The sequence below is a fragment of the Phalacrocorax carbo genome, chromosome 1 (assembly GCF_963921805.1).
Source record: "Phalacrocorax carbo chromosome 1, bPhaCar2.1, whole genome shotgun sequence".
In the NCBI taxonomy this organism is placed as follows: domain Eukaryota; kingdom Metazoa; phylum Chordata; class Aves; order Suliformes; family Phalacrocoracidae; genus Phalacrocorax; species Phalacrocorax carbo.
The window spans coordinates 65,605,428-65,629,772 of NC_087513.1; the positions used below are offsets into that span (position 1 = coordinate 65,605,428).

At 42.2% G+C, this 24,345-nt stretch overlaps 2 protein-coding genes across 3 annotated transcripts in view; one reads left to right on the forward strand and one right to left on the reverse strand.

Moving 5' to 3' along the window:
- The window catches only part of SLC13A4 (solute carrier family 13 member 4), a 32,833-nt gene extending 28,240 nt beyond the window's left edge, over positions 1-4,593 (forward strand). For both annotated transcript variants that reach the window (XM_064457612.1, XM_009501022.2), the window contains 3 exons: positions 589-750; positions 2,283-2,420; positions 3,080-4,593. In XM_064457612.1, coding sequence (XP_064313682.1) covers positions 589-750; positions 2,283-2,420; positions 3,080-3,217 — 438 coding nt within the window. In that variant the 3' untranslated portion in view covers positions 3,218-4,593. The remainder of the gene's footprint in view (positions 1-588; positions 751-2,282; positions 2,421-3,079) is intronic.
- Positions 4,594-11,074: 6,481 nt separating this feature from the next.
- On the reverse strand, positions 11,075-17,754 carry STMP1 (short transmembrane mitochondrial protein 1). Its single transcript, XM_064457630.1, has 3 exons — positions 17,618-17,754; positions 14,116-14,169; positions 11,075-11,529 (listed from the first exon to the last, which is right to left on the reverse strand). The coding sequence occupies exons 1-3, from the start codon at positions 17,630-17,632 to the stop codon at positions 11,449-11,451; spliced, it is 150 nt and encodes a 49-aa protein (XP_064313700.1). The 5' UTR covers positions 17,633-17,754; the 3' UTR covers positions 11,075-11,448.
- Between the last annotated feature and the right edge of the window lie 6,591 nt (positions 17,755-24,345).

A 24,345-nucleotide genomic window follows, 5' to 3' on the forward strand; every position in this document is an offset into this window, starting at 1 on the left:
ATATTCCTGCAATGCTGGCAGACATGACACACATGAGGGAAGCCTCACACTTTCTCTACTAGCAGCTAACCAAACAAAGAGGGAACATTTCAGCTGCCGCTGGATGCTCCTCTTTAGGCAAATGAGTCAAGCTCCTGGCACTGATGGGACAAATCATACTCTAGGCTCTACTGACTGTATCTACACTCAGTATAATTCATGAATACACATCTACCTGTCCTATAGAGTCCTACATGTAGACAACTAAATCTGTGTATTTTAAGTTCAAAATGAATTCTACCCAGACTCTGCAATCCTTCATCACCAATTCGCAATACTCCAGTTCACATGCTGAAGAAAGAGGGAAGATCAGCCTTGTTACCTTTTTAATGTTATTAGCTGCCAAATGTACCTCTTTGTTACCATGGACAACTATTTATTAGGCACTGCAGCGAAATCCAGTTTACAAAAGGAAATGCAGAAAACATTGACCTAAACTTTGTTTATTTGCTGGTGGGATTCTCTGATGCAAACCGCCCCAAAGAGAAGAATCTGTTTTACAACCATACTAAGTATTTAGTAATCCTTGCACCTCTGTCCTTCCCCCAGACCTCTGGTCTCTCTACATGGATTGGACGCCAAATGCTTTCCCTGAGCAGCCTTCCCTGCTGGGCTGTAACTCTGCTGGCCTGCATTTTGGTGTCCCTGATAACAGAGTTTGTTAGTAATCCAGCAACCATAACCATCTTCCTGCCTATTTTATGCAGCATGGTGAGTAAAAACACTGACATTTTTAGTCTGATGTTTCTCATGGGAATGTTTCAGGACATCAGGGTATTGGCACTTGGTTCACATGAAACCCAGCCTTGGTTCCCAAGCTCCTGTTCTGCAGTCTTGGGTTTAGGAAAAATAAAAAACTCAGGCAGCCAAAAGCATATTTTAGCACCAAAAATTTTGCTCAATACTTCTCAGACAACGTGAAAACATAGTTCCTGCACTGACGGATGCATAGTCTAAGAAAAGGTGATGATGCAATCAATGAGATAGGTGAAGTCCACATAAAGCTTGAGTTATTATATATTATATGAGCTTACCAATGTTATTGTAAATGTGTTGATCATTAGTGGTCACCCACTGACTACTTGTAAGAAAAGACTGTAGTAGGGAATTTTATCAAATTTAAATGTGTTCAAGAGGGTGATCTGGTAAGCATACTATCATCCAACACAGAAAGCAGAGATGTTTGTAAGAGACAGAAGAAAATCAGGATTCTGGTGACAAAGGCAGAGGAAGAAGATACAAATTTCATTCTATATTGGAACAGCATTTACAGAAAACTGTCTTATTTCTTTCTTTTATGTAATGTGAAGTAGAATGTAGGTCATGTTTCCCTATTATAACAATTTTATGGGATTATCCCAAAGTATATTATGTGAACAGCTCTGAGGTAATATGAAGTTATGGTCATATGAAAATAAGTAGTTATGTTTGTATGGTTTATGAGTTCAAATTTACTTCTGTGCCATGCAGAAAGAGACCTTCCTAAAGAGAAATTTAGAGCAGCAATCTACTTTTAGTAGTCTGAACTGCCATCTCAAGGAAGTCTCTCTTTTTTGACTGTAAAAGTAACCTGGAGACACTTCCCTCTCCAAAATGAAGGTAGCCTTGTGAACACCCTTCCCTTTCCCCCTCTGACATAAAACTAGGCCATAGCAATGTAAATGAAAATGCAAAATTTCACCACCACCGAAGGCTGAAGTGGAAGAATTCTTTAGACCACTGTGAAGAATATGCCATCATTACTGCCTTCCTGCCATGCAAGTTTGGGCCATGAACATCTAGTTTTCTGAACCACCATTCAGGATGATTTTACATAACAGTGTTGGTATCTTCCGCAACTGAAGGAAGTAAGTTCTTCCTGCCAACTTGTTGTGATTTCTCTCGGATGAAGGCTGAAGTGGCAGTCAATGTTAAGGTCCAGAAGATACAACACAGAATGACATGGAGAACGAGTGGGAGGAAAGAGCAAAGGCGGCCTAATAGTAGTAACCTCCACCCTCACCCAGTGTGAAAGGGCTCAAGAGAAATCCCTAGGGCATGACCCAGGGATTATAGCACTACCCTACTCCAAAAAAAAAAAAACCAACCAAAAAATACTTCCACGCTTAGGTTTAGAGACTAGGGAGGTGAGATTCACAGAATCTTGTTTTCTTTATGTAAAGCAGAGAGGGTCCTTTCATCCAAATTATGAGCAGTGGCTTTTATTGGTTCAGCACAATTTCTCTCCTCCTCTCTCCTTCCAGTCAGAAACCCTGCTTATCAACCCTTTATACACCCTGATTCCTGTCACCATGTGTATCTCATTTGCGGTGATGCTGCCAGTGGGTAATCCTCCAAATGCCATTGTCTTCAGTTATGGGCACTGCCAGATTAAAGATATGGTGAGTCTTGAGATTGTGTATATCCCCCCATGCTTCACGCAACCTCAGCACCTTGTCCCAGTCACATCCATCAGCCAATAATAATAATGATGATGATATTGCTGCTAACATAAAGTCATGTTGAGCTGCACTGCTCTTACGTGACTGAGCTGTCAGGTTAAGAATATCAACACATCTGCTGTAGGATATGTACAGTTCTCTTCTTTAGTTTTTCATTAATGTAGTGGTCTAAAGAGGTATCAAAGAACAGTACACAATCCTCTACATTGACCTGTTAAGACAAGCACAGGAGGGAGAACATGAGAAAGTAAATTTATTGCATAGCTCCACAGTAAGTCATGTAGTTATCAGCCTGCTATGTGTGGTATAACACCCTGTTATGATTATCTGACTGAGAAGTTCAAGTGACAAACTGAGCAGTTTTCCAATCAGCTGCATCTGCCTCTGACTGTCACTCCTGAATACTCCCACAATGTATACTCAGAGACATAATACTCACTATGCTTTTTTTGGCTCTAGAAATCAGTATACATAATTTGTCACACGACATATAAGTCAGTATACAAACACACATACACCCTACTACCTTTTTTTTTCCACGTTAACTGTTTTTGATCAAGTTGTCACTGATTGTGCTCTGATACATTTTGCTTTTGTAGGTGAAAGCTGGCCTGGGTGTAAATCTGATTGGCTTGGCTGTTGTCATGGTGGCAATCAACACTTGGGGAATTAGACTTTTCCAGCTGAATACTTTTCCAGAATGGGCAGCAGTCAGCAACATCACTAACCAAACATAACCTCCAATGAAAAAAAAAAGTGCAAGACCAAAGTGAGTTGGGACAAAATATTAAACCTACATTGCACGCATGAAAGAAAGGAGAAAACTTGTGTATACATACAACAAGGATCCATAGCAAACCATGAAGAAAACCAACAGGGAAGTCTTCTGCAAAAGCTTTTCAGTTCTGAAAATCAGTATGGGTTAAAAGGAGAGATTAGTTTTGCTCTGTTGTTGCTTTCCCTGTGATACCATAACTCTGAAAAGAAGCATCTCCCCCAAATTCTCTGCCTATGGCCTTTTCATGCCCTAGAACAATTACGTAGGACTTGTAAAACAGGGGATATGGGAGTCCAATGACAGAAGTGAATACATACACTAGTGTGCTCAGTAGTGGGATAGTCAATCCTACCATTGACTCCTATGGTGAATGAAGAGTGAGTCTTATTCCCAAACCTAGAGTTTTATAAGCCTACTTCTTTTAAAGGCAAATTATTAGTCTTCTTTTGAGGTGAGTCATCACTGTGTTGGAAAAAAACACTTTCCCAGCTAATGCAAGTGGCCCAGAAAGAAATACAGCTACCAACCACAGCACTTCAAAGGGATAATAGAAACCACCAAACAGCTAGGAAGGAGAAGTCTCCTATGAGACTTGTTTTTCCACTGCACTCGTATAAAGTTTCCAATATTGCAGTACTTGCAATCTCTGCTTTGGAAGGAAGAGCTTCAGAAACAGATAGAAAGTTTTGGTCAATACCTTCTTTCCTTATCATTGTACTGCAGCGGGAGCTTTTTCAGCAGGGGAAGCTGTGACCAGCAAAACCTTCCCAGGCCAACAGACCCATTGTTCTCCTCCCTCTTTGGCTGCTGTTTAGACAGTTCAGCAGTTACGATTCCCAACAGAGAAAGTACAATCTGGTCCAAGGTGGCACTCAGCACTGCTCCATGAATAAAAAGGGAGAAGGCTGAAGTGGAGTGGTGCTGGTCTATCTCCTGATGGTGCGCACTCACTTGAACATCACACCCACCTGCTCTCAAGCAGCTCAGAGAACAGGAACTTCAACCATAGAAAACTGTGACATAGAGTGGCTAACTACCAAACCAAAACACCAATCTCCTCATCATCTGCAAAGTGAATGCCCTGCTTTTCTGAGTGGATCCCTGTGATACTCAGTAAACCTTATCTTGTATTATGTCCTGTTTTTAATAATTTCTTTCATGTCAATGCATTTAAGCTCTGTATTAGGATGATTGGATCTTGTAATCGCACTCTTTATATATACACTTTAATGAATTTTTATGCTTTCCACTTATAATCTGGGCTACTTAGATGTTAGTATAAATGCCTATTCTGCAAAAATAAAATGTCAATAAAATAAATTATTCACTATTGCATATTCTGGTGCTCTGTGAGAATATAAATAGGATATATTTCACCTCATAACCCAGCAAGCCCTTAGGGAAGTAGCATTGAGACAGCAAGAAGTGTTGGTTTACTGCTTCTGTCAAAACAGAGGGATCCCAGACTCGTCTCGGAAGTAAACAGTAATAGGTCATAGATTGGCAGAGGGGAAGCAGAATGGGCAAATCACAAACGCACATCTTAGCCCTTGTACAAAAAACAGGAGACAGCATCCTTTAGCAAAACAATTTCTATTCATAGTACTTCCTGTGATTTTGTTTTTTAAAAAAAAAAGTTTCTGTGAATCAATGCCTCAGTGCATCCCTATGCCCTCCTAATCAATGAAAGATCTCAGCCTCACTTTTTCAACCCTTCTCACCTCCCCAGTTCCTGTGTTCCCCCTATCCTGACCTTGCTGCTCTGCTGCACCTCAACATACAAAACTCAGGCCTGCCTCTAGGATCCAGACGCTCGTCTTCCTGCTCCCCAGCAAGTGGCTGCTGCTGGGCACAGCCCCCAACATGGTGCTCAAAGCAGAGGCACGCTGGCCTCCCTCCCAGCACACAGCTGCCGTCCCCCAACAAGCTGCACCCGGCACTGAAGCAAGAGAGAGAGGCTGCAACACCTGTCCACCAACACGAGCAACTTTCTCCAGGAACAAGCACTTCAGTGGGTGGGGGTGTCTGCAGTACCAAGGGTCCTGTCCCTACACGAAATCAGGACATCTCTTTTTTCACAGTCCCCAAAGTTATTTTCAATCATTCTCCCCCTGCCAAGAAACTCTCTTTCCAGTTTGCTGTCTTCCCCAGGCTTTAGTAGCTCTGTGCCTTTTACTGTGTACTCACTCACCTGCTAAACTTTTCTCACTTCACACTTCATCCACCACCATCTTCAGATTGCCTAGCTGCTCAGCAACAAATCACTCTCTACCTTCCTAATACTTATTTATGGGCTCAGCTCAGCTCCCATCAGGCCTTTCTATGCCACACCTTTCCCAGGGGATATAAACACAGGATATTCTCATTTGCAAGAGATGAGCAGATGTCATGCCAATCAGCTTTAGGGAGATCTAGGATTACTCACAAATCCAACAGGGTGGCCATGAACACTCTTTGATAATAACACCAATATCAATAGGTAAATGGAAATTATTTGGTGCTGTGTTGCACATCTCAAGCAATATTTCTTCAGAAACATTTCCATGAGTCTCTGGCGTAGTTTGTGTCTCACAAGATCGGTGCAGAGAAATTTGGAGTGGGCTCAGGCAAGGAGTTTCCCAGCAGCCTTCCCTGCTGTATCAGTGCTCTCAGCACACTTCCAGATCCACAGCTGCTGGCACTTGTCACTGCCACGTCCTACCAGGCATTTGCAGGAAGGCAGTGTGCTGCATTGGCCCTTTTTGCATCTCAGATCAGTCAGTGCATGCACCACAGCCAGATTCTGCCCTTAGATGTACATGTATGACTCTTTTCATTTCACTGAAGACTTAAGAAAGTACACGAGAAAGTATTTAGTGGCAGGATCTAAATATCACAAAGGAAAATAGCAGCAGATGAACAACAAGGTTAGGGCTGGGCAAGCTATACAGCTCATAGTGTGACAGCAATGGGTGCTGATTGCTGCTTTGTTTCTTTTTTAATTAGTATTAATGGCAAGCTGACACAGAAGTGGGAAATTATCACTGGTAATTTATGGCATACTGTCACTTTACTTCAGGTTTGCCCCTATGAATAACCAAAGCTGAAGTCTTTTCTTCAGAGGGGGAGATAAGCCTAATTTCAAATTAAGTGACTTCCAGATGCTTTCAACATTCAGCACATACATCAAGTCCTAAAAAGAAAAGTTCTGCTTTCAGGCCAGAATTTAAGATTCCTATCCAAAAAGTATAACCACATTAACTAGTAGCAGAATACTATTTTATCCTACAGTTTTATATTACCTTTTACTAGAATCTTATTAAGGCTACACATATATGGTTTTGTCACACTGGTAGAAAATCTGAACAATTTCACTTAAGTAAACTGAGGTGATTTATACTGAGCAATTCTTCATTCTGTAGCTGATAATGGTATTTTTCTCAGGAGAAAAGCAGAGCATCATAGCTGTACTTAATACTTGTATAAAGGTTATTCAGTTCTCTCTGGTTTGCAGAAAATGTGAATAATAGAATTTAAAGCAGGCCCTTATATTCTTTTTAATACATTGATTAGTGTCTCACTACTCGGGCTGCATCTTTGAACCCAAAGGTGCAGTTGTCAGAGGAGGTCTCTAATCAGCATGATGAAAGGTTGCAGAATCCCTGTTTACACACAGAAAACCAACAGTATGTTCCACACCAGCATTTGGGCTCACAGGGTAGGAAGGGTACTAGTGAAGTTATGGTCTGAGTTGGTGATTTACAGGAATGGGGTATTTAGGTATTTTCTGGAGGTACTAAGGCCAGACTAAAGCCAGAATTTACTTTGGCGGGAAGAATGTGAATTTGACTGTCCATGAACCTATGTTTCATGTGAAAAAGCAATAACCTCCACAGCTATTTTATCTCGGTACAAGTTTAATAAAAATTACCTTGGCTTGGGACTTTGTAAAGTAAAGGTTAGCATATAGGACTGAGAAGTGTAACAAATAGAACTAAGTGTCTGTTTCTTGTCCCTCTGACGCAAAAATAAAAAGAGCTTTACAGGAAATTTCTCCATGGAGTTTACCAGTAACACATGCACTCCGATATCTACCATCACTTCCTAATATTCAAAGTAATTCTGCATCACATACTCAGCAGATATTACTTTTACACATGAATACCAATTCACAATCATCTTTCTGCAAACACAGATATAATCTAGGCTTTTGAAACCAACTCCTTATTAATTTTAAAAATTCTAATTTCTTCCTTTGCAGCATTTCAATTTCACTAGTAACCTAAGGGCCATCTGTAATCTGGGCCAACAGTAGCCTGGGCCCTTCAAAGCACATTTGCAGATGCCCAGCATATATATCAAATCCCTCCAGGAAAGTACACATAAAGGAGTCGTAACAGCTGGTGGTGCACACAGCTGCCAGCACCACAGGACAAAGGCGAACCATGAAGGAGAACCACAATCGAAAAACTCTGCCTTCACAAAAACAACAAATCTTTTGAGTGATACCACAACTCCCCACAGCATCACTGAGAGAAATGTTCTGTGCTGCCAGATCACCATTACATTGTTTTACTCATCAGAAATCACTGTGAAGAGTGATACTCTACATTAACAGGAGTCATGTATCTTTACCTGAATACATAATAAAAGTTTCTGATGTAGATGATGCTACATAATGTAAAAACATACAGAAAAAGAGTTGGCTTCGTTGAACTTTTCCCTGTCCTTGAGTAATTCCTCTGCAGTACAATGCATTTCTACAGAAGGTGACTAGAGGTACTAGTGATTTAACTGAATTGGATGGGGTTAGGAAAGCCAGTGCCAGGGCCCTGAGTGCCTTAATGGCTCTGGCCAGCCTCCACATGAGCAAACAGTGTACTGCTGCAGCCAAGAAGGCCAACAGGATGCTGGGTTGCATCAAAAAGGGCATCGCCAGCAGAGAGAAAGAAGTCATTATCCCACTCTACTCAGCACTGGTCAGGCCACACCTGGAGTACTGTGTACAGTTCTGGTCCCCACTCTACAAAAAGGATGTGGACAGGCTGGAAGGGGTCCAGAGAAGGGCCACCAAGATGATCAAAGGACTGGGAAGCCTGCCATATGAGGACAGGCTGGGGGAGCTCGGTTTGTTCAGCCTTGAGAAAAGGAGGCTCAGAGGGGATCTCATCACCATGTACCAGTACTTAGGGGGTAGCTACAAAGAAGAATGAGGTTCCCTTTTTACAGAGTCATATGGAGAGGACAAGGGGGAATGGACACAAGTTGCTCTTGGGGAGATTCTGATTGGACACGAGAGGGAAATTTTTCACAGTGAGGACAGTCAACCATTGGAATAATCTCCCCAAAGAAGGGGTTGACTCAGCCATGTTGGACACCTTTAAGGTTTGGCTGGACAGGGTGCTGCGCCATCTTGTCTAGACTGTGCTCTTCCTAGAAAGGTTGGACTAGATGATCCCTGAGGTCCCTTCCAACCTGGGATTCTGTGTTGCAAACAGCATGAAACACTTAAAAAGTCCTGGCTTTTATACTGATGAGCATATATTGTTCCCACAGCACTACAGCTATGGCTGGTTCACTTCATAATATGATAGGAAGAAATATCCTAACATCTACTGGGAATGCTCAGCTGGAAGTTTCAGCTCCAAATTACACTTTTAGAGTAACAGAGGCTTGTTTGGCAACAAATACAGATATTCTGAATATTATTTTCTTCCTCATCTCTATAAAAAAAGGGGAAGAATATAAAGTATGTTTGAGGAAAGAAATTTTAAGCACTAATAATTTCATATGACAAGCAAAGAAATATGAATGGATTGCAGCCAGCAGTTTTCAATACTCTGCTCAAGAATAGAAAAGAACGAAGGGGGGGGAGGGGGGAGGAACCGAATGGGAACCCTGGGGAAACTAAGTTTATCACATTCATGAAAGCTGCACAGTGCTGTCTCACTCTATGGAAAAGTTTATGTGTGTGGGAGACAGTTCCTTGAGTCTGGTCTGAAGTCTGTTGAAAGCCAATGGAAACTGCTTTCAAAGGCCAGAGTGAACACTACTATTTCAGTAATAGCTAAACATAGCTGTACTGTATTTGTGAACGCCCTTCACCAAGCACATTCTTGGTATCTTCAACACATACTTCTACTGTAAGGTTTCTGATAACAATAGTTATCAGGATGAGAAATTGCAGGTGAAATATTTCTCATATGTATAATACATATATTTTTTCTTTAAGGAGAACCTTTAGATGAGAAATACTTTCTTCAATTGCAGGACTGCACTGTGGAAAAACTGTGCCATCACCAAACTTTGGAATAGGAAGCAAAAGTTTGGCATAAGATAATCTGTAACGTGTCTTTGCTGATTCAGTGAAAATTCCTGAGCTTGGAATCCATACCGATACATTGGAGTTAAAGGATTTGGGGTAGAGGGTGAAAATTACAGCAGGTACATAGGGAGTCCTGTGTTTAAAAGCTTTTATGCAATAGTTGTCTCACACAGCACAGTCCACTGGGTCTACAGAGCAAAATAGTGCCCAAAGCTTGGGATATTTTACCTCTGAATGTCTCTAGGCCTGTCTCATTGACTAAACACCCATTAGAGATCAAAACGTATCTTGATTAGTCGCTTCTGAAAGGAATCCGGTCCATGTGCTCTACAGTTTTCCCATGATGAGAGTGAAAACATGGTAAAAGGAGAATTCACTTCAAAGCCAGAGTCCTTATCCTAACTGCAACACTAATGGAGAAGCACTTAGGTACGCTTTAATCAAGAGCCTGAAGGAGTGGAGGAGGCCATTCTCTGTGCTTGTTCCTCCTACTTGCCCATAGCGGTCCATCACCAGCCATTGTTAATAAAAGGAAGGAGAATATATTTCTGGTACTTTTCTTTGTCCTTCACATCCTACAAAAGACTGTCAAAGGGTCTTAATGATTTAAGCCACCTTACAGGATTTGTAGGACTCTTCTGTTTTACAGGAAAAAAAAAATTGATAGATTGTTGAATTAATAAGACTTGCATCTATTCAAATTACTGCAATATTTTATTTAGAATTTACAACAGAATTTGTGCAAAACTATTGTTTCCAAATGCAGTTTTTGCTTTCCATTCAAACAGAAAAGGACAGCGCTACAACACGATGTGTATTTTCTCACACACCAGAGTTTTTAGTGGCAGCAATGGGGGTAGAGGAGCATACCAGACAAACAATAAAGGGGACAGCAGATAAATGGTTCTAGTCCTAAGAACATACATGGCAGACAACTGAACCAAATGCAAAGGCAATGGGCTGAAGACCATGCACAGGAATGAGGAAGTAGTGGGAATACCAGACATATTTGATAAAAACACTGAGCTTTAGTCCCTGTTGCTCACCAAGAGGCAGTAAAAAAAGCATACTTAGAACAATTACACACACTGGACCATTCAGTACATAGAGTGAATGGTTTGGATTCACAGTGTAACTGCTGACTCCCACGTGCCCCACTTGCCTCTTAGGAGGATAGTGCTTCTCTCACCCATCCTCCTCATCACTCCAGCGATATCCTCAAGCAACCAAGCAGAAGGGAAAGAGGAGGAAGAGGCAATAACAGAAGAAACAATGAATTTCAAATGTATGTTGAAGTTGATGGCCTTTCACACTTTTTGAAATCAGCCATGTTTGCGCAAAGTCTACGCTACTGGAAGGGATCATTTAACATAATGGAAAAAGCAGGAGCTCCCCCCTTCCCCCCAGGTTCATAGTTTGACAAATGAACTTTCCCATCTCCAATAATGGAATGCAGATCTTAAGGACAGTGAAGTACCGCTTCTCACAACAAATGACAAGAAACCCTGAAAGTTACTTCTTTATGCATTTAATTTCTTTTGCAATGTCCTAAGAACTAGGGTATTACATAGAGTGAGGTACGCTTAGTAACATAACTAACAGGACTCCGGTTGGATCAAGTAAAAATGGGTTACAAAATATTAGGAAAAGCAGTAACAAAAAATACAAATGATCTTATCCAGTCACATATCGGCTGCAAATCCAAATTCTGAAACCCTTGAAAATCAGTCCCAGGGAAAGTTCACGGTTGCTCTTTCAAAAGAGGAACATTCCAGTTCTAGGAGACTAAAAGTGGAGGAACCTCCCATGCCAACCCTCTACTTGATCTTTGTTGCCTGAAAGGTAAGTTGCATCCTTGATGGATGCACAGATGTGACATTGCTCTCTTAGGACTTGTCGCTGGGGGGTTTCTTCTTAGCTTCCACATCCTTCTTAAAATCTTCAAGCTTCTTTGCAATGTTAGGAATCTTTAAAGAGAAAACCAGAAAACAAACAAAAACCACACAAATTAACAACAAAAAAATTCCTGAGCTATGTGAGCCTCAGCAGGAAAAACAATACCATAAAGACAGCAAGAAATTCCATCAAGTTTAAACTGGTTTCTAAAAATTACTTGCTTCCAGGATCTGTTACCTTGCACAGAGGTTAAAAACAGAAGAACACCAAGCAAACAGCAGATGAAAGCACCTCACATGAGGCTTCAGGAAATGTTTTAGATTGTTAACACTAAAAGTTAGCCAGTGATGATGGGAACAGGAGGGAGGAAAAGAAGATCACGTTACAGGAAATTTAGTAAGACCAGACTGGCTTCCTCACTGAAAGAGGACAAACTGCCAGGAATAAGCCGATTTAAACACTGAAGCACAGACCTCGATAATGACTTTCAGAAGGGAAATTAGATTGCATTATACTGGTCACGAACCAAGAGAAAAGAGATGTTCAAGAGCAGCCAATAGGTACTTAAGAAATTTATGAAGAAACACTTCTCCTGATTCATCTTGTAGGGTGGATATTAGGAAAAGTTTCTTCACCCAGAGGGTGGTGGAGCACTGGAACAGGCTCCTCAGGGAGGCATCACAGCACCAAGCCTGACGATATTCAAGCAGCACTTGGACAACACCTTCAAAGATATGGTGTAGATTTGGGGTTGTCCTGTGCAGGGACAGGAGTTGGAACTGATTCTTGTGGGTCCTTTCCAACTCAGGAATTTCTATGATTGTATGAACCAAAAATCCCCACTGGGAAATTCTACTGCATTGCAAATTGGCAACCTTTTGCCATTTGAAACTTGAATGAAAATTCAATTTGCCACTCATGAACTTCAAAACTTCAGCTTTCTCTTTCAAATAAGTTGTTTTGATAAAGGAATCCAACAGTAAATGTTGACAACTTAAAAAAAAAAAGCAGCAACTTCTAAGGGCAGGAATAGATTACCTCTTTACTCTAGCTAAAACTGGGAATTGACAACACAGGATTTTTACAAACTAACTGATTGAAATGAAAGTAAAGTTCCCACTGGTCGTTGTGAAAAAAAATCATGGGCTTTTATTTCACATGTAACCTGAGCACAGAGCAGAAATTAGTCCAAACAGACTGCAGTTCTCTCATTGGATGGTTTGAGGCTGATAGTATGGGTAATATCACAAGTTTCTCTCTTCCCTTTCAAAGTTAATCTCCATTTGAGAAAGCTAAATTAAGAGCCCAGCCTGCAACATGCCTTACTTACAAGCTAAACCAAGAGAAGTCCACTGCTGTCAGCAGAACCCTCCATGTGTTTATAACTAAGCATGTGTGCATACAGCTGCAAAATTAGGACCTCATTATGACAAGTTTATCTTAGATGTAATCTAAAACAAATCATCTTCAATACAGGCAATAAAATTACCATGTTTATCCTGCAAGTCCGTGTTAAATTCCCAGGTAACCATTTCCTGCAAATCAAAAGCGTAAGTCCCCCTCTTGTGGCAATACTCTACTAGTGCTGCCAGAAAAGCGCTATGCCATGCTTACAATACACATTGATGCACCCAAATAAATTCTTAGGACTACATTTTCTTAACTTTGTAAGACATATTTTGAAAATAAACACCAGCCTTTTTTATTAGTACTCTTACTGGAGGTGACCGGACAGGAAGCATCACAGAAGTTTGCCCATAAGCAAGGAGCAAAAAATAAGAATTCTGCTAGCAAGATGACTTCAATATTGGAGAATAGAGGAAAGCAGAACAAACGTCAGAAATTTGAGCCTCAACACCTTTTTTTTTAACTAGGCTAATACAGATTGCATGGGGGGGGGGGGGGGCGAAGTTCATTACATTTCATCAGCAACTCTAGCCTGTAAACAGCTAAGTGGCACTGCTCTTACAAGGGATTCTGCTGATTCTACAGAAATTAAAAGCTTGTATTGAAGACTTGGCTCTAAATCTTCTTCTACTCTAACTCTCACGGTGAAAATTCTCAGTTCACTGTGAGAGCTGAGGAAAGAAAATTCACTTTCTCGCTTTTCTCACTGTGAGATAAGCAGGAAAAAGATTGCAGGTCAATATACTGTTTGAAGTAGAAGCAGGTGCTGAATTTTCCCAAATGGCTGGCAAAACTTATTTTTATGGCTGGTACAGAGGATAGAAATTTCAGATGCTCTAGAGGATTCTGAAGTAACAAACAAGTATACTGAGCTGAGAACACTGTAACAGGCTATCAGAATCAAGAAAACAAAAATTTAGTGCTGGTACAGTCCATAAGCAGCTGCTAGACCTTTTCTGTTTCTCCTGCCTCTATCTATGTAGATGCCTGGTTACAATATCTGTGCTCTAGGGACCCAACATCAATTAAGGCTCTCAGCGTTACTCTATTAAAGAGGAGATGTCAAAGAGGTAGATGCTTTTGGTCCATTTACATTTGAGTTCAACTGTAATTAAAGTCAATATGACCTGCATTCTGTTCAAATACAATAAACAATCAAAGTAAAGATTGATTCAATTCCGATCAAGGGAAAACAGCCTTATATTTTCAGTTCAGAATAGATTCAACTCTAAGAATACAAGGATACTCACATCATAGTTCTGAGCCAGATACATCCCAACCACATTGCCAAGAGTAAAACCAAGCTAAAATGGAAGAAAGGGAAAAAAGAATTTTTAACATCCTTCCACCAAAAGCACATTGGTTAAAATAAAAATAAAAAAAAGGAATACTGCAAGTCAGGTGAAGACTAAATAGTTTCAGTACCATTCCTACTTAATTTCTCATCTTTCTTCCAGAAAGAGTTGCAATTTTACCCAACTTCCTCATCAGAAAAACCTTACCATAATTTCCAAAATACAGCACAGTTGTGTTTTCAATACAGATGTCCAAGACTATTCAGATCAGGCTATGATCACCTTTGCCTGCAAAATTTTTGCACATGCACAAAGGCAGTAACTCCTAAAAAAAAATAGGGAGATAGCAGCAGGGACCTACGTATCACTGAGCTCTTGGTCCATGCCTGGAAAGCCTAAAGCAACACCCCACTAAGACAATGTTCAATAGTGGGGAGGGACACATGCATACAAAGTACAAAACGCAGTAACAAAAAGTTTCACAAGCTTGAAAGTCAGGACAGAGGCTCTGACTGCAAAAATATCCCAGTCTCACCTTAAAAGTTTTGAGAACGCAGCTCCCCCATCAACTTAAACTGATGTAAAACTGCTACATCTCTTCTGCAACAACTAACAATCGTGCACCTTCCAGATCCCTTTGCCCGCAAGAGATTAGTTTTCAGCCAAATCCACTCTGATCTAGGAGCTCCTCCAAGGCAGGAAAGCACTGCTGGTGGAAAGCTGGGCACAAACTCTTTTGACACCTGTGCAAATTCATAGTCCCTAAAGGGTATCTGTGAAACTGCACCCTGGAAGGAGAACATGAGCAAAACAGAAGCAGAGTTCCTGGCCTCGTCCCTACCTGCCAGTTGAGGAAGATCCTCAAGTGTAACAAAGCTTTGAGAGGGAAAGAAATTCCTCTCTCCAAAGAAAGGTGATGAGATTTTCATTCAGCAGCTCCCCAAGGTCCTAGATTTTATTTTTATTGTTATGTTTGATAAGTACATCCTATACTAAGAAAGCTCGTTTGACTATTTTGGAAGAGGAGACTTCTAACACTGTGCCTTCATTGTCAGTAGATAAATTACTCTACATGGCAGCTGAGGCCAGTTCTATTTAAGAAAATTGTTATTACTCATGGTCACTGCTGTCCAAATAAGAATATTTTAAGAAAAATAAAACCACTGTCCACAACAGCAGCTTTGCCATCACATACTGACTACACATCTTTTCCATGCCCAAAGCAGGCTACAGTACAGCTCATCTTTTCAGTGACTCAGACTCCATAGACATCACTGGTGAAAAGCTAGCTGTAGAAAACTAAAAATGGTTCAAAACGGCCAAATGAACCATGACAAATTACCTCAGTATTTTCTTAAACAGATTTTTGATCTTAGTCTTCATTTATTACTTTTTAAGGAGCTTCGCTTTAACAATTTAAGAAAAAATAGAGTTCTTTGTGTACTGCACTGGTTATCATTTGCTCTTACGACTTTAACTACTAGTTAAAGTAGTACCCTGGGAGATATTAACAAATATCGCACTGATTTAAACCAGACTTGTGACTCCTCTTAATGCAGAGCGTCATTCCAGTAGAAGATAATTTCCTGTATCTTTAGCACTGAGAACTCACTTGAAAACACAAATTAGGTCCTTGTTTATTAGCAGTTTTATAGGCTTTCACCCTAGAACATTTCTAAAGAAGGGACAACTATTATATTCTGCTGTATGATAAACCTTATTCAGTACAGATAGTACTGAGATCAGTACTCCTTTAAGTGTACTCCTTTATTGAAGTGTCTAGCACTACACTCACTCAATAGCAATCCACCCAGTTACTTTTATAGCTGACAATTCAAGCAGAGGGAAAAAAGTCACTATTTAGAGTTCAATTACATGGAAGGCAAAACATATAGCCAATTAAAATGTGCATCTAACTAAGGATAACAGGGCTGATGAGAATCCGGGGTCTCCCAGTTTCTACCCAGCATTTCAGGTTGCATTTTAAACAAGTGTTTAATGCTTAACTCCGGATAGCAAAAATATATGGTTTGTGAGATTATCACTTTGAGTCTCGCTCTCCTTTGTTAGGGCTGTAGCAGGGAGATAAACGCCCAAACTACACCCAAAGAGGGAAGAAACCCAGAAGTAGTGTCCCTTTTTTCTAACTTTCAGGTGCTAATTAAGAAGTAATAATTAATAAGATGTTTTTATCTAGCAATAAAAAATTAGCAGCAAGCAGTAGTGTTGATAAACACAGAAACTTTGAGAATGGCTACACCTATTTACCCTTACTGAGTGTTTTCAGCAGAGTGGAGAGAGACTACAAACAGCTACAGAAATGACCGAGGCTTTCATAGCTGTTATTACAAAGCTGAGATAAGAAATAGGCCTTTTTTATTCATTTCATAAAAACATGCAATAGGCCATCTCATCTCGCTATGTATCAACACTTGGTATGAAACTTATTAGCCTGCTAAATTACTCTTCCCCCCCAAAAAATAGAAGAATATCACTTATAGTTTGTACGTACTGGGACACATGTGAACACAACTAAAACCCTGGAGTACCCCTCACATCACTAGGATGAAAACAGGAGGCTGTTTGCATGCTTTGCTACAGCGGAAACCAGTGTATTTTTGGTCAGGTAAATTATTTCCACACCTGGCAGTAAAAATACCAGCATTAATAAGTATTTAACGAAGAGTAGCCAGGCACCTAACTTCAGACACCCAGAAGAGTTATGGGGAACACACAAAAAGACAGAAAGGAAAATTGCAAAAAAGTATAAGAACATTTCGTCTATTAATTCTGCTGTTCTTAAGGGGATTTAGTGAAAGGCAGTAATGAAACGTGATCCCTCGCCTTAACTTCTATATATAAAAACCTCCATCTCCAGAGGTAAATTTTTAAAGGCGAGCAAAACGGCAAGGACTGAAAGCCCCTGCTCCCACAGAAGGAGGAGGGTACATATGCTATTACAAAGAAATCTGAGGAGCAGGAGGGCATCACCGTGAGCAAGCGAAATCTGCCGAATCCCTAAGGCAAATTAAGGGCGCGACTTGGAGAAAAAACAAGGCAGGAGCTTCGCGTTGCCCGAGCAGTGTCAGGGCACCGCTCTGCGGGGCTACCGAGAAGCGGGGCGGGTCGGGGGGGGGGGGGGGACGGCGGACACACCCGGGGGGGGACCCGCCCGTAGCCGCGCGCACAGGGATGCCGCGCGGCCGGAGAGCCAAACCCGGGCGCAGCTGCCCCGCGTAAGCGGCGTCGCGGCCGCGGGGCGGGGCGGGAGCGCCCACGGCGCGCAGCGGGGGGCTGAGGGGAGAGGCCGCCGCCGGCCCCTCGGGCGGGGGACGGCCGCCCGCCCCGTATCCCCAGAGCGGGGCGCGGGCGGTGACCGCACACAGCCACTTGCCTCCCCCACCGCCCCCGCCCGCCTCGCCCCGCCCCGCCGCGAAATGGCGGCGCGGAGCCTTACCAAGAACTGCAGCATGGCGCCCGCCTGCCTGCTTCCCTCCCCGCCCGGCTGCTGGGGAAGTCAGGCGGGCGGCGGAGGCTCTTCTTCCGGGTGCCGGCCCGCCCTCTCTCGCCGCCGCGGCTGGGAGGGGAGGGGACGGGACCCTCCCAGCGCCGCCCGCCCGCGCCCCTTGGGCGGCCCCACAGCCTCTACCCGAGCGGGCCCCGGGCCCGCCGGAGGGCCATGCCCGGGGCGGCCCCTCCCTGCCGAGTTTTGGGATGAGGACCCGCGCACGGGCAGCGGCGGCCCATCTTTTAAGGCCCCCGTCCTGTTGCACTGGGAGGTGTCTGGCGCCGGGCATCGAGCCCGCCGCTCCCGAGGGGCTGCCGAGCAGTTAAATGGGAGTGTGGGTTTTTACACTACGTGTAATTTCAAGCTGGGGTCTTCAGGGAAAAACCATGGGAACTAGGCATTTAGATGGGGGAGAAATCCTGTGTGGTTTGGGTGCCCAGTTCCTCAGTGCGTGGGAAGTCTCAGCCTTCCATGCCAGAGAAGGCTGAAAGAAAACCTTTCTTTCTTTTTTCGTGTTTTGTTTTTTTTTTTTCTCCTTCCCTGCTCAGCACTCGCTAGACCGTATCTAGGGGCCCCAGCGATGGAAAGACTTGCATAAGCTGGAGCAAGCTCATTAGTGGGCCCCAGAGCTGATCTGGGCTGGAGACCTCCCTGCGAGGAGAGGCTGAAGGAGCGGGACTTGTTCGGCAGCCACCCAGGGCCTACGAGGCGGGTGTTGGTCCGGTGGTGCCGTGCTCCTCACAGCTGTGCACGATGGGAGGGAGAGAGGCAGCAGGGACAAGATGAAATGAGCGGGCTGGGCTGGATTTAATGACAGACTGTTTTGTCGCTTACAGAAGGCAGGCAGGTAGCTGGCCCAGATTGCCCAGAGACGTTGTACCATTTCCACCTTTGGAGGTGTTCAAGACCCAGCTGGGTTAAACCCTGAGCAACCTGCTATAAGCTCAGAACTGACCCTGCCTTGAGTAGGAGGTTGGACTAGGGACTTCCCAAAGCACCCTCCCAGCTGAATCAACAAAATATCCCACAGGAGAGTTCAAAAAAAACCTGTGTCCCATCCTTCTTCTGTAGTTGTCCTTTGTGAAACACCCTGGGTTTAGTTTCTTTTAATAGCTATACTTAATTAATTGAGATTTGGGCAGTTAATATCAGTTAGGGAGCTTTCTCCTGTTTTAAGTCAGTAAGAGATTGGAGACTTTGTTGCAATGTATTACAAGTCTCTTTTTCACATACCATTTCAGGTTTTAAAAAAAAAACCAAACCCACCCAAAATAAATCACATGGCTGCTGTGGAACTATTAGGCAACTCTGCCCTGAAACCAAGTTAACCCAAATTAAGCCTCTGTTCCCAGAAAGCTCAAGTGCTCCATCTAATAGAAAACATGTAGCTTCCTGCCTTTCTGGGACAGGGACCTTGGTGAGATAAAGATGTATCGTGTACCTGTTTTAGGAAAGGAAGCGCAGAAAGATACTAAGTAACTTCTTTTTTTGGACCTGGTGATAACTGTAGAGAGGAACTGACTTGAGACAACTTTCTCCTGAATTTCAGGCTATCTCAAAGCTGCTGAATTGTGCTTCCCTCCCTGGGCCAGAACTGACATCTGGAAATGGCATAGAGAGGTTTGGATGGGTGTGGCGCAAAATCCAGAATTGGGATTCCTTGCCTTCTGGAATGGCACTCCCAAGTATCTTGGAAATGAGCTTTGTTCTGGAAGCAAGAACAAATCACCTGGTAATAACTATTTTCCTAACACTGAGGCCATCTATACGTGCGCAGCATCAGAGTGCTGAGATAATATTACAGACTCCAGCCTAAGCACATGTCAGAAATCTGAAGGAGGAAACAAGGCTTTTAGTAATAATAATGCCTCTACAGTATCACCACAGGTAGATAAGGCTTTCCCTGTTTTCTGCTCATTAAAAATGTTGTTATTACACTTAGACTATAATAAGTACAACATCTGTTAGACCGTCTTGGCTCAACAGTACTGTACGCAGTTGTTTTCCTACATGCCATGGATTTCCTCTGTGACATTTAATGGGCAGCCAAAAATCATTTTTTCCTTTAAAGTAAGTCCTTTCCATTTACATCAGTCAACAGTGAATCATTTTGAGTTAGAGACTGTAGAGGGTGGATATGGTGAATGGCATATGCTATTGGAAGGAACAGCTCTGTCTGACAGCTATAAATGTAACCATAGTGCTTTTTTTTTTTTTTTTTTGGGGGGGGGGGAGAAGAAAAAGAAACAACCATTCTTTCTTTGAGGTCCCCAAAATATGCCTTCACCTCAGACCAGAGAGTCCCATAAGCAGGCAGCACTTACTCCAGCGTGGGCATTGGCTGTACCTCAGCTGGAGTGCATTTATTACATTTTGAAGAAGAGAAGGAATCAGAAAAAGATGCAAAAGACTCCCCATCTCCAACACCACTGATGCTATTCTGGGCAACGTTCAGGGGGTGGAAGGAGTCCGTTTTGCTACATGGCACCAGTTTTGTTTTGCCTGCTTGGTTACATGGCCTGCTTTTCATTTGCTTTGCTTTTTTTCATTCCCTGCTTGTCCTGCCACAGGATGATACAACTTATAATCCTTCTCAGACCAGGGGCTCAAGGCTGTCTGGGTCTTCTTTAAGGTAGCTCTTGCAGCTTCTCTTGTAGCTACCCGCTGTTGCCATAGAGAGTGGTAACAGTATGTGACGAATAAGGATGGGATGAGGAGCAGCAGCCCGAACAGGAGTGCACTGAGCTTGTGTGATACTGAGCTGGCTGCACTCGCCTGCCTACCCCAGGTAAACCTGGGCTCAGTGAGACTGACAACTGACTAACAGGATCTTTGATTTAGCTTCTTCCATGTTGCTATTACGCACATATGTTTTAGGAAATAGAGCCTTTTGTGTGGAAAAACAACAGATCTGAATCCAGAAGTGTGAATATCTGCAGTGTAAAGCAGATTGTAAAAGTCATGGAGCACCAGTGAGCTACTTGCATGCATTCAGCAAAAACCAAAGCTGAAATGCTGAATATCAAGTACAGTGAGTTCTTCAGTGACTTGCAGATGAGACACACAGATAGTCCGATAATTTTGAACAATACGTATGTGCAGGCAAGTTGTAAATGCCATGGTAATACCCATACATATAATGAAAATGTCTTTGAAAACCGATTCTCCCTTGTTACCAAGAATCTTGAAGAGCAAGGCACTCAAAATGAGTAAAGTTGGAAAACTCATCTTTCTAACTGAGATAGGGACAAAAAAAGGTGTATTTTTTAATACATTTGCTGCTGCTGAAGGCTTTCTCAATATTATCTACTTTACTCAGGTACTCTACAAGTATAGTCAAGCTTGTGAGGTATGCAGAAATCTTGTTTATCAGGAAGCACTGGCTATTCTACATTATTCTTAATTGCTAAATCATATTTGAAAATGCATTCATATTGATTTAATATTGGTTTTAACATGCATGTGCAGGGGTATATATATACTCCACTCTATGGAAAGTGAGAATCCCTTTCTTAAAGGATAATACTTAATTTACACTGTGTTTTACAGTAAGTTCGCTGGTGTATGAACATACCAGGACAAGACAGTTTTGTATGTTAGGCCCAGTAGAAAAAGGAGGTTCTTATGCCATTATGTTATGAGAAATGCTAACAAGGAAGAGCTTATACTCTTATACCCATGTGAATCTATGGGCCCAGATGGGATCCACCCTAGGGTGTTAAGAGAAGTGGCTGACATTGTTGCAGGGCCACTGTCTATAATATTTGAACAGTCATGGTGATCAGGGGATATCTGTGATGGCTGGAAGAGTGCAAATGTCATGCCCATCTACAAGAAGGGCCCAAAAGAGGGCCCAGGAAACTACAGACCCGTTAGTCTTACTTCAGTCCCTGGGAAAGTAATGGAACGAGTCCTCCTAGAAAATTTTACAAACGAAATGAAGCAGGTGATTGGGAAAAGCCAACACAATTTACCAAAGGCAAATCATGGCTGACAAACCTGATCACCTTCTACAAAAAAATAACATTTTCTGTCAACGTGGGGAGAGCAATGGATGTTGTTTACCTGGAATTCAGCAAAGCATTTGACACTGTTTCCCGCAGCCTTCTCCTGGACAAACTGGCAAGTTACAGACTGGATAGGAGGTCTGTGAGATGGGTAGGAAATTGGATCACAGGCCTCACTCAGAGGGTGGCGATCAATGGCTTTTCCAGGAAAGACTGAAGGAGTTAGGTCTTTTCTCCCTGGAGAAGAGAAGGCTCAGGGGGTACCTCATCTGGGTATTCCAGCACTTAAGGAGCAGCTACAAAGAGGATGGAGGTTCTCTCTTCACATGGGGCCACATGGAAAAGACAAGGGACAATGGGTGCAAGTTGCACTGGGAGAGGTTTCGTCTCAATGTGAGAAAGAAATTTTTCACAGTGAGACCAATCAATCACTGGAACAACCTTCCCAGGGACGTGGTAGAGTCCTCATCACCAGAGGTTTTCAAGATGTGATTGGAGAGGGTACTAGATAACCTCATCTAGGCTGCCTCTCCCACAAAATATTGGACTAGATGATCTTTTGAGGTCCCTTCCAACTTGGGATGTTCTATGATTCTGATACCAAAAGTGATTTATGTTGCAGACTGTACAGGTGCTTTCTCCACAAACCTTTGACCCAGGAGGTGGTCAAGGGGTGATCTTCTCACTCCTCCTTCCAGCTTGCTTCTTCTGTACAGTCAGTAAATATGTCATTATCCAACCTGAAAGCAGCAACAAGAAGAGATTTGATGTGAATACTTGTAATAATTGTGTTGCAAGTATTTGAGAGTTAATTTGAATAAAGCACTAGTACTGATGATTTAGTCATTATGAGCATGTAAGGAAGGCAAGGTTGGGAGGGAGGAATAGTATTTTAGCAGTCTAACTGATATCATGAGGGGAACTTGTAAGTTGTTGGCCATAGAAGCCCTTTCTCAGATCTGAATATGGTTTAAGTCACAGGAAATAAACACTGATCTTAAAAAAACACAAGTATTCTTGTACCTTCACAGTAGCTAATATACAACTTTGAATGTAAGGCCTCAGGATGCATAAATTTAAGTGTCCTTTTAATACCACTCCTCACTTCCAATGTATAGCTGAAAAGGGGAGTGGAAAACAGATTTCCTTGAGCTAGAAATTCTGTAAAATAAACACCAGATGGAGCCATAAAACCATCTATTAAAATTTCTGTTTATGTTTTACTATGTTTAATCCTCAGATTTTGTTTTCAGTTCAGTTTATTTTCTTTTATTTGCTTTAGTAAAATGCCTTTTATAAAATCTGTGATGTGGTTGAACAGTTTCTGAGGAGCTGTAATTATCCAGGACTTTTTTTGCCCTGCCGTGGAGACATGCACCATTTTAGTACACAATAAATACAGAATGTATTATAATATGTATAGAACAATAAGAAATAAGAATTACAGAGCAATCAGCTTATCAAAAACTTACCAGAACTTACCACATTTAAATATACCAAGTATAATTGCCTACCTGAAAAATACTAAATAGCCTTTCAGTTTGCACCTCTTCTAGTCTTTTCCAGTGGAGGGTGCAGTTTATTGTTAATTTAAACCCATTGAAAAGACCTTTTTTCAAAATAACTTCCACTCCCTCCTCTGTCCTCTTAGATGCTGTATCCCAAGGATCCTCTGGAGTTCTCAGATCAACGGCCTAGTACATTTTTCACAGAAAACCGGAAGTCATCACTGACTTGCCATGTGAGTCTGAAGTTGTTTACGGTCAAGTTTTCAAATGTAGTTACTGACTAGAGGAGATAGTTGTTTTATGGTGGTTCATATTGACCCTTTTAAAGTCTAATTTTTACACAGTGCACTATGAGATTCAAAGGTAATTCCTGACACCACAAAACACAGACAGCTGGCCTAGTTCAATACAGAAAAAAAAAAAAGCATCAAACTATTTACTTTATAAAAATGGTTAGTTGGTTTGTTTTTTGGTGGGTTTGTGGTTTGTTTTTTTTTTAGAAAAAAAGAAATTACATTTTCCTCCTAATGTGTGTGAGAATTAAAGCCTTCCTTATGTTAGCCGTACACTTGAGCCTGGCCAGCTCTCGTTAATTTGTCAGGGGCAGACGGGGCAGCTCAGCTCTTTGTATCAGCCCTCGGACAACCTGCAAGTGTTTGCACCTCTCTGCTGCTGTGGTGGCAATGGACCATCACCAAAGCCACAGCTGGAACAGGGAGACTGTCAGACATCACCTGGCCCAGGGGCTCCAGAGCAAACTCCAGAGCTCTCCCTTGTCCTAAAAGTTCTCTTCTCCAGAAAAGGGGAAACTTTAGAGCATGAGCAGCGTAAGCCCCAGGAGAAACAGAAGAAATAACCTACAGAAGGTCTCTGAGCAGCAGGGCTGAAGGGCAGCATGACTCACAAATTGGAGTTGAGAGGTCTGTCTCAGTCCTGGTGTGACACAACAACACAGGAGTCTGGCCTAACTTCACTGAAGATTGTTTCTACATTTTCCAGTAAAACAAGAAATTGGTCCTTATTCTTGTGGCATGGTCTGATGTTTGATGTCCTAATTCTATGTCCTAAGTCTATGAACTTGCCCCCTGTAAAGTAACCCCACAAATTGCTTAGCACAAAGGAATGGACTCAGAGGGACTTGAGAAATAACTAGAAAACCCAA

Excerpts from the sequence above, each read along its gene's own strand:
- STMP1 (XM_064457630.1), bottom strand. Across the intron at positions 11,530-14,115 it reads ATCTGGCTCAGAACTATGAT|ATTCCTAACATTGCAAAGAA; the intron begins GTGAGTATCCTT and ends TTCTCTTTAAAG.